This window comes from Pygoscelis adeliae, unplaced genomic scaffold, assembly GCF_000699105.1.
Source record: "Pygoscelis adeliae isolate BGI_AS28 unplaced genomic scaffold, ASM69910v1 Scaffold156, whole genome shotgun sequence".
Taxonomy (NCBI): Eukaryota; Metazoa; Chordata; class Aves; order Sphenisciformes; family Spheniscidae; genus Pygoscelis; species Pygoscelis adeliae.
The window spans coordinates 4,617,089-4,630,108 of record NW_008825016.1 but is presented as its reverse complement, the minus strand read 5'-3'; the positions used below and the strand labels follow the sequence as shown (position 1 = coordinate 4,630,108).

Sequence of the window (13,020 nt, the reverse complement as noted above, 5' to 3'; positions counted from 1 at the left end):
AATGGAATTCAGGTTTTATGTGGTGGGAGCAAACCCAGACGGACGTACAGTTTGCTCCAGTTATGTCTTTCTGAACAAGCATGTTTCTTTCACACTTAAATTGCTCCTTGCTTGAATAGTGATTCTCATAACAGCACAGTATCATGCAATTCTGATACAAGAGATGGTAAATCCTTTCCTACATGGTAACCTAACCATGTACAAGTGAATACTTAAAATATTAGCTATAAAAGTTTTGATCTGGAGCTCTGTTATAGCTGATGACACTTACGTGCAGGGGGATTATAGCTGAATAGTAAAAATAATTCCAACTTTATTTGAAGAGGCTATATTGAATCTCAATCACACTCAAGAGGTTGTGACTTTTAAAACAACTAGTGTAGGACTGAGAAGAACTTAAATGTTTCCTATTCATAACTGTTTCCTTTATCTTATTCATCTTTTGGTGATTTTAAAGCCTTTTTTATATATTTCCTTCTTAAGATTTCAAATTGTAGTGAAAAGCACTGAAATTCCTTTTGTTTTAAAATGAGAGTAATGTTATAATGTTATTTTGTTGGTTTTGCCTGATCAGCAACTATTTGTATTAGTTGACAGAACCAATTCGTTTTCTTAAATGTCTTGCAATAAATTACAGACTGTTAGCACAAATGGAGTTATGTGATGAGCATTCAGATATTAATATTTCAATACACAAAAGTCTGGGGTTTATTTTTAGGCATTTTATGCATAGCTTGGAGACTTCCTTATTGTGTCTTTTGCTCTCCTCCATTAATTTCAAGTCACTTGAGTTTTAGCTTCATACCTTACAGTATAACACTGTTCAAGATATGATGAATGTTGTCCATAAATGCACTATGGTGTATTGTTGCTTAATCTAAATTAGTATGGAAATAAGTCTTCAGTTTTAAATGTTCTATTAATATTAATAGCATTGCCCTTTCTCAGTAAGATGACCGTCTGCAGCAGCATAGTTGTAAAGTAATTATTTTAAAACATACTTTATACCGACTAAAAGTGCTGCTTGCTTTTTTTTAATGTTCTGAGCAAAAACTTGCCTAAGCAGTTTTTGGTTTTAGTTCAGTCTCTTTACATGTGTTTCATCTCTTCTTTCTAGTACCGTATTCAAATAATAAAAAAGGATGAAGAGCAGTCTGAATTCTTTCAAACAGATACCATGCTTCATTTCAGCAGTTTACTTCACATACTTAAATGCATCCCTGTTCAGTACAGGGATTCTATGTGCCTATTCACAGGCACATTTAAGTCCAATTTACAATAATAAAACATAATTTATACCTGGGACTCCTGCTAAATTGAGACTATTCTCCTGCTAAATTGAGACTATTCTCCCAAATTATAAGCTTTGATTTTTTTATCCACCCCCCCTTGTCTGACAGCTGGAAAATATGCTATTCTTACTGCTTTATTTCACAGCCTCAATGTATTATGCAATCCTGACTCCAAAGCTGTTATGGTCTTTCTCGTTTTTGTGAAATCAGATGCTATCCTTAAGAGTGACATAAAGCATTACAGTGTAGATTAAGAAATTTATTTTTGTTCTTGTGGGGAAGGAGATAACATGGAGGGGAAACTGGTTTTGTGAGTCTTTTGTATAAATACAATACTGCAGAACGCTGAAATACGCTGAATTCTATTTGTTGTTGAACTTGCATAAAGACACAGTAATTTCCTACATTCAGTATAATGTACAGTTTTATAATTTCACTGTGAAATGGTATATAAGTCACCCAGGGCTAAAGGAAACAGCAATATATTTTCTGTTATTCCTTGACAGATCACAGAGCTGTTGGATGTTTCAATGGAGCTGGGATGCTTCTTAGCCGGAGCTCTGATCTCTTCTCAGGGTCACATGGTTACTGAGGAGATTATGTCCTGTATTGAACCAATACGTGACTTTCTTGCCATCATTTTCTTTGCATCCATAGGTAACTTCTAAGAAAACTTACTTACAAAATAGTGTTAACCTACAAATGTGGGGGAGGATAAAAAAAAGGTGTCTACAAATTGGGGGGGGAATTTGGGGGAGGAGATAGATTTTGTTGGGGTTTTTCTTTAATTTATTTATTTTTTAATTATTTTCTTAAGATACTCAAATGTTAAATGACCACAATATTGGTTTGACTTTGCTAATATTTTTAAACGTAACATTAATTTTCATACGCAATTTTCATGTTGTACTCTCAATTTTTATTTTAATGTCAGTTTTTCATTTTCAATTCTGAATTTGTCTGGGCTATTTAAGACATGTAACTAAAAATTTTAAGGTAGAAAGATGCTTTTGGGTTGAGTCCCCCCCCGTCCCCCCCCCCTTTTTTTTTAATGTTGTTCTGTCTTCACTGTGGATATATTTGTACTTTATACTAAAATTGTATTATTATTTTGAGTCAGTTGGTAGAGTAGATTTAAGGTCCTTATGGCTTGGTTTTCTCTAGAAGCAGAATATGATAATGGAAACGGATCTTTTTTTATAGCATGTTGTTTCTTTAGTTAGGAAAATGTGATCTGTGTGTTCTCAACGCAGGGAAAAAATAACTGAACAAGATGTATCTCAGAGACTACCTGAATTCCAACTGAAATGCAGCATTGATGCCTAAGACCAGTGGAGTAACGCATCATGCTTGTTATCCTGGACAAGTTAACTCTGAGAATATTTACAGTCAATTGGTAGCTTCATTTTGAACTGCTACATTCTCTAGCTGTCCATGCGTGCCCCAATATGCTTTCTCTAAAGGAAACGGAAACATGTTACCGAAGTGCTTAGGTACAGTGAATCAGGAGAGAGGGCCTGTGAAAGCACTTGCCTCTCACCGTGGATTGTATAGGAGATGCGTGTCCTATTTTGGGGGCACTGCAAGGTCTAAAATAGAGGGTTTGAATGTGGCCTTTTGCACAAATCCAACCTCCTTCAACCCATGCTTACTCAGAAATTCTTGGGGTTTGGGTTTTTTTTTTCCGAAGACCACCCTTGGTTTTTCTTCTGGTTTTATTTTAAGTTTTCTATTGTTCTTTTTATCTCCATATATTTATTCAGATAACAGTGAAGTCTCATCAGCATAATTTTAATGGCTTTACTCATATACCTGTTTGATACCCATTGTTTCATAACAGAAACTAAAGCTGTTTCTGGTGGTTGCCAAAATAAAAAGGAAATAGTTATGCTTGCCAATCTTGATTTTTGTTTTACCCAGCCCGTGATAACAACTTGTGCTGATCAGCTTAGTAATAGATATGTTTATTTGAATAACTGATTTTTTAATAAAGGGAGGAAAGTGGTGAGCTATGGGTAAAACTCTTGGGCCTATATAACTGACAAGGTTGGATGAGTAATTGCTAAATGCTCACAGGTAAGTTGTTTGTGTGTTTCAGTGAAGATGGTGATGGAGCAGATAGTGTTATCAGGGATACAAAGTATGACAAGTAATTATAAGCCCAAAGTTAATTTTACAAGGGACTGAACAAAAATACTGGCCTACGCTCTTGTAACTGCATAAATTAAGACTAGAGATAAGACTTTGGTAGAGTACAAGAAAATAGCGAGACCTCAGTTGGCATGCTGGCAGCACTCCATATAGCCTATGTTATGCTGTAAGGAAATTATTTTAGTAGTTCTGTTACAGAATTTAAAAAAAAAAAATCTTTTTAATTGTTGTTACCATTATAATCGCAAGAATGGAAAGAAAACTGCCTAACAAGTTTGTATGGTTTTACAGAAAATAGGTGTTATTCCTGCCTCAGAAGAAAGTTAGCTAAAACTCAGAAAAATGAGCTATGTTATAGGCCTCTGACAAAATGGGACAATGTTTGTTTGTTGGTTTTGGGGTTTTTGTTTGTTTTTACAACCAAAACCCTACAAAAAACAAACCAAAAAACCCTCCCCCTCCCCAAATAAACATTATTCTACCCTTCCCCCTTTACTTTTAATTACTTTCAAATTTTGTGGTTAACAGGAAGTTCTGTGGGGTGGCAAGGAGGTAGGTTTTAAAAAGGAGTGATGTGATGTTGCAAAGAAAACCTGAATAGGATAAAAAGTATTCCTTAAACTTTTTAAAACGAAATCTAGTAAGAAAAGACTTCTTGCTTGGTCTCTACTTACATATGTACACATGCAAATTATATGTATCTATAAATATACAGAGATTTACTATGTGAAATTATGTGAAGGCCACAGGGAGAGATTCTTCCTCCCTGCCTAAAGAGAAGGCTTGTGGCTGTACACAGCAAGCACCCTATTATAGAGAGCAGAAACACTTGGGATCCTGAGGTGGGATGGTACACCACTGTAGTAATGAAATTTCTGTTCCTTTTAGAACAAAGGAATAAATAGAAAAATTTGACTTAATTGACAAGTGACTGTAAACACGTCATTTGGAAAAGTTAGTTCCTATTTTGCCTGTCTTAAATGCCTGCTTTTCTGTTCTCACTACAGAAATCCTTCTGGTGCCTAAAAGCTGAGCTGAATAGTACTTGTTCGTGTAATATCTATAGCAGTGGTCCTGCCCTTAGCTTCACCTGTGTAATGCTACTGCTTTCAAATTCGCGCATGGGTGCATTTGTGGGAATAATACACCTTTGCAGTTAGGTGTGAACAGCTGCACTTTGAGTTACTCTCCATCTGTACATTCATTTAGGCCCGTGTGTGTTCTTCAAGGTTTCTGGCTCTTTTTATGCTATCTGCTGAGGTTAGAGAGTACCTGTTAGTCTCTGTCCTCACTAATATTTTTGAGAGAACACCTGGACTAATCCCTTAGGGCCACATTTTGAGAACTTACTTTCTCATTTCTGTTTTGGTACGTAGTACTCAGATCCTTCCATTTCTACCTCTGCATCATTTGATTTTGTTTTGATTTCTTTTTAGAAAGATGGAAGGTATCTTCGCATAGACTGTTTGACCTTTTTTTTTTTTAAGGGCTCCAATATCCCATTTTTTGTCAGTCTACAAGGCATATAGAGTTTGAAATTGCGCATCAGGACCCTATCTGCAGGAGGCAGATTACTTGCACTAAGTAAGTTGTCTCCTCAATGTGCTGTACAGATGTACTCACTTGCCAGGCTCCATGTTTCCCTTCTGGGTAAATCTTGTGGTCAGCATTGGACCTTGAATGCAAGATGCTGAAAACCCTTTAACAATGTGGTCTGTTTCTTCAGAAGATGGGTGATGCTGACACTGTCAGCACTACCACTGTCCAGAACAAACATGCATGCAGTGTTTCTCTGACGAGCCTCTTAACGTTTCTGCTGAATTTGAGAGAAATCACAAGGAAGATGCCAACTGGAGTTCATTAAGTGACATACATTGCCTTCTCCTTATCCATCCAGCTCTTTAGTGGTTAAACATTGGAACAGGCTGCCCAGGGAAGTGGTTGAGTCCCCATCCCTGGAGGTATTTAAAAGACGGGTAGATGAGGCGCTTAGGGACATGGTTTAGTGGGCATTGGTGGGTTGGGTTGACGGTTGGACTCGATGATCTTGGAGGTCTCTTCCAACCTTAATGATTCTATGATTCTATGATTCTCTACTGCTTTGTTGTCCTGCATGGAACACAATGAAACTTGGAGGTTTCAAGCTCTCGGAACTGACATTGGAATCAAGAGGACTTTCCCCTTTGCAGAAAGATGGAGATGAATGTTGGTTTTCCCTTCTGCTACTTAATGATCTAGCATTTATTGCATTTGCTAGCTATGATCTTAGGTTCATTAAGACTCTTAGTAGATACAGCATCCCAATGCATTGCTAACATGATTTTTCTGAGTGGTGTCCTCTCTTGAGGATGTGTCAGAAGTAATTCCACTGGCTCCAATTTGACCAACAGAGTTCTGGTTTCTGTAATCTTGTTTGCCGCCAAGGATCTCCAAGATTCCTTTTCTTGACGCTGGATCTTCCAGGATGTGGTCACGACATTTGGATCTTCATGTGCTGCTTAGCGGCCATCCAGCAGATCGGTGGAATCTGTCTAATCGGGGGGGAGAGGGAGTTTACTTGTTAAGAAAAAAAGTTCTTATAAAAAGAATTTGCAAAATCTTGCTTGTAATCGTCCACAGAAGAATGCATACCAACTTATATGAGTGAACTGTGCTTTTTGGCTTGACTTTGATGCAAGGTCACCTTCACCCCAAGGCCTCCATTCCAGCTATTCCAGAGCACTGCTTAGAATTGAAGTCTGGTGGCTTATGCTCAGCTCTGTGAAAATATACCTAAGTGATATCCTAGCTATTGGTGGTAGGCCAACATGCCACATGCTACCTGATGACTGTGCTGAAGTTCTTGAATTATTTGATTGAAGCGTTTCTTCCATTTTAGAGAACAAGTCCATAGTGACTCTTGAGCTTAGTCACAAAGTCTGATTAAAACCATTGAAATAAATGCCCGTATTCATGCACCTTCTGTCTATGAAGTTAATCTTTCTGATGACGTTCGTGTTGTCAGGAAGGCTTCGTGTGCTTGTATAGCAGTCTGATACGACTTCTGGCCTTATCCTAAGTTTTCATCAAGGGCTGGGGCAAAGGTCTGTAATGACCATGAAATCCACTATGGTGGGATTTATTTCCCCCAAAACATGTCTGTGTGCTGGGATGTTTATTTGTTTGTTCAGAACAGTGTATGTAACAGGTTTAGGCTTGCTTCTCCTTGCAGATGCTTACCTCTATGGGACTGGTATAGTTTGTGCCTCAGCTCTTTGGAATATGGTGGTAATCTCCACATTGGGCACCAGTTCAAATGGACTTCAGACTGCCCGTCTACTCCAGAACTGAAAAGGTAGCTCCACCAGTAGTGATGAAAGCGCTAGGCTATATCTATAGCCTCCCTCTGAAATATTCAATTCCAGATGTGGCAAAGTTGGCCCTCTTATCAAACATGACATTGTTACAGGCTGTATTTCTCTAGTTGCTTTTCATGTATGTTTCTGAGACCGGCCTAAAGGTGAATGAGCAATGTGCACATGATACGCTGTAAAAAATGAGAAGCTACTTGCCCTTCCACGTGCATGTGTGCACACATTTAGATTTCTTTTTTTGGTGTGGTGTTCGTCTCTCTTATTCTGCCTTCTCTCCCCTTATTTTGATAGTCTTTTGTATTTGCGCTTCAGTAGTTGGAAGGAAATTAAGAAATAAAACAGGGTGTGTACATGCTGACTGGGTAGTACTTGTATAAAAAAATATCTCTGATGTACTTGAAGTACATTTCCATCCACAATGGAATGTGTGTATGGACAAAACACTGTGAAGTTACTGCAAGTAACTTCTCTTGCGCACTCAGGAAGAGATGACGACTCTTAGTTCTCGACAGTTCTTCCGGCTCTGCAGCGCTATGGGGCAGGGAAAATTAGTGAAAACTTGTCTGGCGTTAAAATAAGAAGCTACAGCGTTGTTTTACATGCCTCCTGCTTTAGAAAGCTAAATTCTTGTCCATCACCAGAAATAATTGGGTTGGAGAACTGCCAACTGTTATGGATTTATCAGGAACACCACCACTATTTTTGGTTCCTCTTTTTAAGAGCTTTTATGAAAAAGGAATGAGCTTCCAAAGATACAGTTATGTTTGCCTGCACAAGTTCCTCATACCCTAAGAGGAAAAAATGGACTTAGTCAGCTGTGAGTAAGATTCTTCCTAAGTAACTCCAGGACTTCTCCAACAAATACTTTTTTCTTATGTTTAATATTAGCAGGATTTAGTTTTAAATTTCAGTGCTCTTTGTAGTTCTTGTATCTTGCTTCATATCATTACTGAATTAAAATGACAAAGAAATGCAAAAAAGAGAAAAAAAAAAAAAGACGGACGTACCCCACCTCCCCCCCCAAAAAACCCCAACTTCATAGCAATGGGGTTTTATATAATTCCTTAATTGTTAGACCATGCTCAGGGGTTTATGACTTTACCTGATTGCAGTCTAAGTGACTTTTCCAGTTCAGGTGACTTTCAGTGTTTGTAAGTGAAGGTCACAGGATCAAAACAGTTATATTTTCTGTTGTAGCTATAGTCTATGCAAATACTGAATATCATGTTCTTCCTGCAGTGGTAGTCCATTACCATGTTATACAAAAATGCTAAAAGGCTAGCAAAGTGTATGTTACAATCACTGTGCAGAACAATGGAATTGTTTTCCCTGCAGTATTTTTATAGCTTTCATTAGAGGTGTGTTTCAGTTCAGAGTCTAGATTGTTGACTGGTGTGGAAGAGAGAAAACTTTATAAATGAAAGTGCTCATGCATTGATCATGTACAATTTAACTCAATTGGGAATATTGTTTGTACTAAACCCCTCCAAAGGAAAAATGGTTGGATAATGCAGGAAGTGCTTTAGTGATGAAGTAGGTAGTGGTGGTAGGTATGTTCGGGCTTTTTGTTTGGTTGGTTTTGAGAAGACAGTTTTGCAATTAAATCTATTATTAACTCAGAAAATTATCATAGTAAGATATTGTCCTTAAACTTTGAAATATTGTTTTCTTTCCTCCTAGGACTTCATGTTTTCCCCACATTTGTAATATATGAACTCACGGTCTTACTATTCCTTACATTGTCTGTGGTCATAATGAAGGTATTTTCTTTTTATCTTTTTTATCTTTTAATAGTCTAAATAATCTCGGTGATGCACGCCCTAACAAAAATTCTGTGCAAGAACTGAACATCTGATATAACAGAGAATATTACATCTTTACTGTAAATCTGTATTTGGAGGAATCTTACTGATCAGAATACAGTTTGATACAACATTCTTAGGATACTAAAAAAACAAAAGATTGTGTTTAATATTAAAAGTAAGTTACACATGGAGAAACGTATTTATCTAGCTTGGGACTTGTGACAAAGTTATCAAGTGTTTTTATTATAGTAAACAAGATACTACTTTTTACTGTGCAATGTATGTCTCTTTTGACATTAATACAGAAGACACATTTAGAAGTCCACTAGTTTATTTTATGTCCAGAATTATTGTATTTGATGCTATGTATCTTATGAAGATAATTTATTGCACTTCTTTTATTAAAAAAAACCCCAAACACAAACAACACACACACACAACAACCGAAAAACCCGTCTTTAAAGTTTGTCTTGGCAGTGCTCGTCCTTTCTCTGATTCTTCCAAAGACCAGCCAGTATATCAAGTGGATTGTCTCAGCAGGACTGGCACAAGTCAGTGAATTCTCTTTTGTTCTGGGAAGTAGAGCACGCAGAGCAGGGATCATATCTCGGGAGGTAAGCTGTTCTATAGTTATTAACTTCAGTTTTTGCACCTGAATAACTTACTGGGACTTTGTATTACAGTGTATTTGAGATACCAGTGCACTCCAATTTTGTGGCATCTCTCAACTGTTAACAAGGAGAACCGACCCATGCAAATGGAGACATGTATGTCCCTGACAGGGTTCTTAGGTCCGTTTTTTAATTGTTTCATATTGTACTTTAATATTTTAAATGGCAGGTTTTACTTTTAAACAGCTTAGTTATAAATGCTTTACCTTAACTGCTCTCACTTACAACTTCTTTATTAACTGAGCAGTGAGTTGTACGTAGCACCCAAGTCACTAAGACTGAGAAGCCTTTGCTTTTAAAATCTTGATATGGCTATAGAAAGAGGTAACTGAGCGTATAGGATTTGAATAAGGAAATATCAGTAAATATGAACTAGAGAGCAGATATGGTGAAGTGGAAATTGCCTTAAAATTTAAACAAGCAAACAGACTTGTAATCTTTACCTGCAAAGCTTGTTCATTTAAAATCCTCTGCGGAAGAAACAACCAGCTTTTTCAGTAGTCATGAAAAAAATCTCCTAGGAAAGAAACCTTAAACTTAGTTTTATATTGAAGCTGTGAGAACGTTATTTTTTTCAAGATGAAGTCTGCTTTGTGAAATTAAGTAAATCATGGCTATAGAGATACAACAACTGACCTCACTTTCTAGTGCTAGCTGCTTTCTGCTCTGTATCTCTGCTCACAGAAATGCTCAGCTGGTGCTCCGAGCTTTTCATTGTGTGAGCAAGTGGGCTGTATAATGCTGGAACCAATTCCAAATAAAGCACGTGTTAAAAACTTACACAATGCTGTTCACTTGTATAGGTAGAGGTGATTCATTTTCATGTTCACTCCTGCATATAATTAGGAGTTATAAATATTGTATGTTTGTACAGAGTTTCAAGATACCCATACGCGATCACAGAACCAGTTTAGGGGCCCACCCACTGCGCCTGGAGGCCTTCAGGCTTTCATTTTTTTCTGTGGCAGCTCTCATGTGACTATCTACTGTGTAGGGTTATATAGCTCTGAAATTTCCAAAAGTCATTCTTCTGTTTGAGACCTCAAAACTACTTCCTGCTGTTGTTTTATAAGACTCGTTCAGACCATGTAGTTAAGATCTTTTTCCAGAAGATGTGCAGTATGACTTAAAGGGATTTTTGTTTGCTTTTTTTTTTTAGTGTATAAAATAGTAGTGAACTTTGCTGTTACATCATTAAAGCAGAATGGTTTGGGGAGGTGTGTTGTTGTTTTGGTTTGTTTGTTGGTTTTTGTTGTTTTTTTTTTTAAATAAAATGGTATTTTGCCTTTGACCTTTTAGCAAACATTGAGCTTTCAAAATTGACCTCTTAACTATATGTGTAAATAATTGTTTTTCTATAAGCTCATAATGTTGTTTTTGTAACTGTATCTTCAAACCAGGTAAACGGATAATTAGATGATTTGAGCGTGTACTTGGTTGCTTTTGTAGGAATATGCATAGTTGGTTAGGAAGACAGGTGAAGTCTCCTGAAAATACTGTTCAGAAGAGTCTGATTCCTCAAACTTCTAGTCACATCTTAGTTTGCCATGTAACTAAGAGAAGTAATGGCTTTTTTTTTTTTTCAATTTTCAGGTCTATCTTCTTATTCTGAGTGTGACTACTCTAAGCCTTTTACTTGCCCCTGCCCTGTGGAGAGCTGCGATTATGAAATGCGTTCCAAGACCTGAAAGACGCTCAAGTACTTGATTAAGATTTGCACATATACAAGATACATCTTCTTGCAAGGAATATCTTCATTGCTCATTGTATTTCTATGCACTGAGAAAACAAGAGGTTTTGAGTAGCCAGTCCTCTTAACGTGCACTTCGTTATAAGCCTTATACTGACCTTAAAACAAAACAAAATTCAACATTAAAAAATAATTCCATAGTTAGAATTGCACACCTTTTACAAAGTTTACTTTCTCTCTGACAGATTAGAATCTGTCAGAATATTTGTTCCTGATCCAATCAATTATTCAGAGCATAAATTATTTTTTTTTAAATACAGAATCATGCAAACTCTGTTGATTATCTTTTTGCCTGAATGTGCCTTTTAATTTTCATCCTATTTTGTTACTGCTGGTTCATCACCAGATTTTGTTTAAAAAGAAAAAAATATATTATGGTGCCTATGGTATCTTCTTTCACTAAATGACTTGAGTCATTTTCACATTTAGGAGTTTAATATGCTAGTGTAGAATTAATCACAAAACACATTTCTAACGGTGAGTAAAAGTGTAGTCCTCTACACAAAGAAAAGGTTTAACTGTTTAGCATCAAACTGTTTTAAGCAGTCAAATACATATTCCAAATGATGCAGCCAATATTGTATGGTATTTTATTCCAAATTGCAGCATATAATGTATTTTCTTATAGTGGTAACTTTTACTTGTGTTAGTTCTTGTATTTATTTACATATTTGACTAGAAGTTGACTGTAAGAAAGGGCATAACAAGTTATACCTGAAGACTGACAGTTGTCACCCATTCTTGTTGCTAACTGCTGTTACAGTAATTGTTTACCTTTTTTTTTTCTTTGTTTTAAATCAAAAATAGATTTAGTAAAACTGGGAGTTCTAATTTCAAGCACATGTGAAGAATATCAGTTCTGTAACTTTGGAGGTTGGATGTTATTTGACACTATGCTAGATTTGAAATTATTTCAAGTAAATTAATTTGCACAAAACTAGAAATGGCAGACTGGATGTGTATTTGGAACTGCACGACTTTATATGTTGCATTTGCATTGAATAAATTGTTAGTCTCTTTAAAATATCATGATATTTTAAAAAACAGTGTTTTGAATGTGATCTTAAATGTCTTGTTCTTTAAAACATTATATGTAGCGGGATAAGCCTTGTAAAAGCCCATTCTTGAAGTGTCATAGAGAAAGCTTACTCACAGACTGTAGTCTACTCTGACAAACACTTTAAAAATCATCTTGAGGTTCATCTGCTCAAAACAATACTATTAAAGCTATGTTAACACTTTAGGTCAGTATCATACTGTCATCTGAAATAACTTTGGCAGCCACAAAACGGTTAGAAAAATACGTTACATAGGTTTAAATTGCCAATTAAAATGAAAGCTGTCCTCCCAAGTAGCAAAACAAAGCTTTGGATAGATTGGTGTGCTTTATACCTCTTACCTCCACCATAGTAGCCTCAGTTTCCTCCTGTGTTTTCTCTGACATCTGCTGGGCTTGTCAAAATGCAGCTTGGACTAGTCTGGCTGGGTACATAGTGTTAGGACAGGGTAGGGTTCATCATATTTGAGTTCTTGCTCACTGGATTCGGGGCTTTCTCTCCAGGCGCTAATGCTTCATAAAGGTTGCAGGAATGTATGGCAATTCCACCTCTCCTTGAATGGTTTCAAAAGTTACCGAGGAACAGTGACAAATGCAGAGGAAAAAGCTGCCCTATAAATTATTCTTTTTATAAAATGAATCTGTAACAGAAAAGAAACTTGAAACTGATTTGTTGGTGTATTTCAAGATTTTTGTATTCAAAATACAGAAGTAATTCAAAAGTTTTACGGTACCATTTAACAATCCACTCACTCAGACCTTTTACTCTTTTTCAGGTGCCTCACTAAAATAATTTGTTTCTTAACTGTACTAGGGAGAGAAATCTTACTCTATCCACTGACCTAGCTCATGGTTTCTGCTTGAAACACAAGCTTCTCTCCTGAATGCCTCATTTTGGTTTTGAAAGATGCTTATTTCACATGTAGTTTACCACCTATGTT

General features: G+C 36.5%; 1 protein-coding gene across 1 annotated transcript in view; it reads left to right on the top strand.

Moving 5' to 3' along the window:
* TMCO3 (transmembrane and coiled-coil domains 3) overlaps nt 1-11,295 on the top strand; it is a 31,161-nt gene extending 19,866 nt beyond the window's left edge. Inside the window, exons 9-12 of the mRNA XM_009326270.1 lie at nt 1,799-1,949; nt 8,477-8,556; nt 9,066-9,215; nt 10,866-11,295. Of these exons, the coding sequence (XP_009324545.1) occupies nt 1,799-1,949; nt 8,477-8,556; nt 9,066-9,215; nt 10,866-10,979 (495 nt within the window). The 3' untranslated portion in view covers nt 10,980-11,295. The remainder of the gene's footprint in view (nt 1-1,798; nt 1,950-8,476; nt 8,557-9,065; nt 9,216-10,865) is intronic.
* The last annotated feature ends 1,725 nt before the right edge of the window (nt 11,296-13,020 follow it).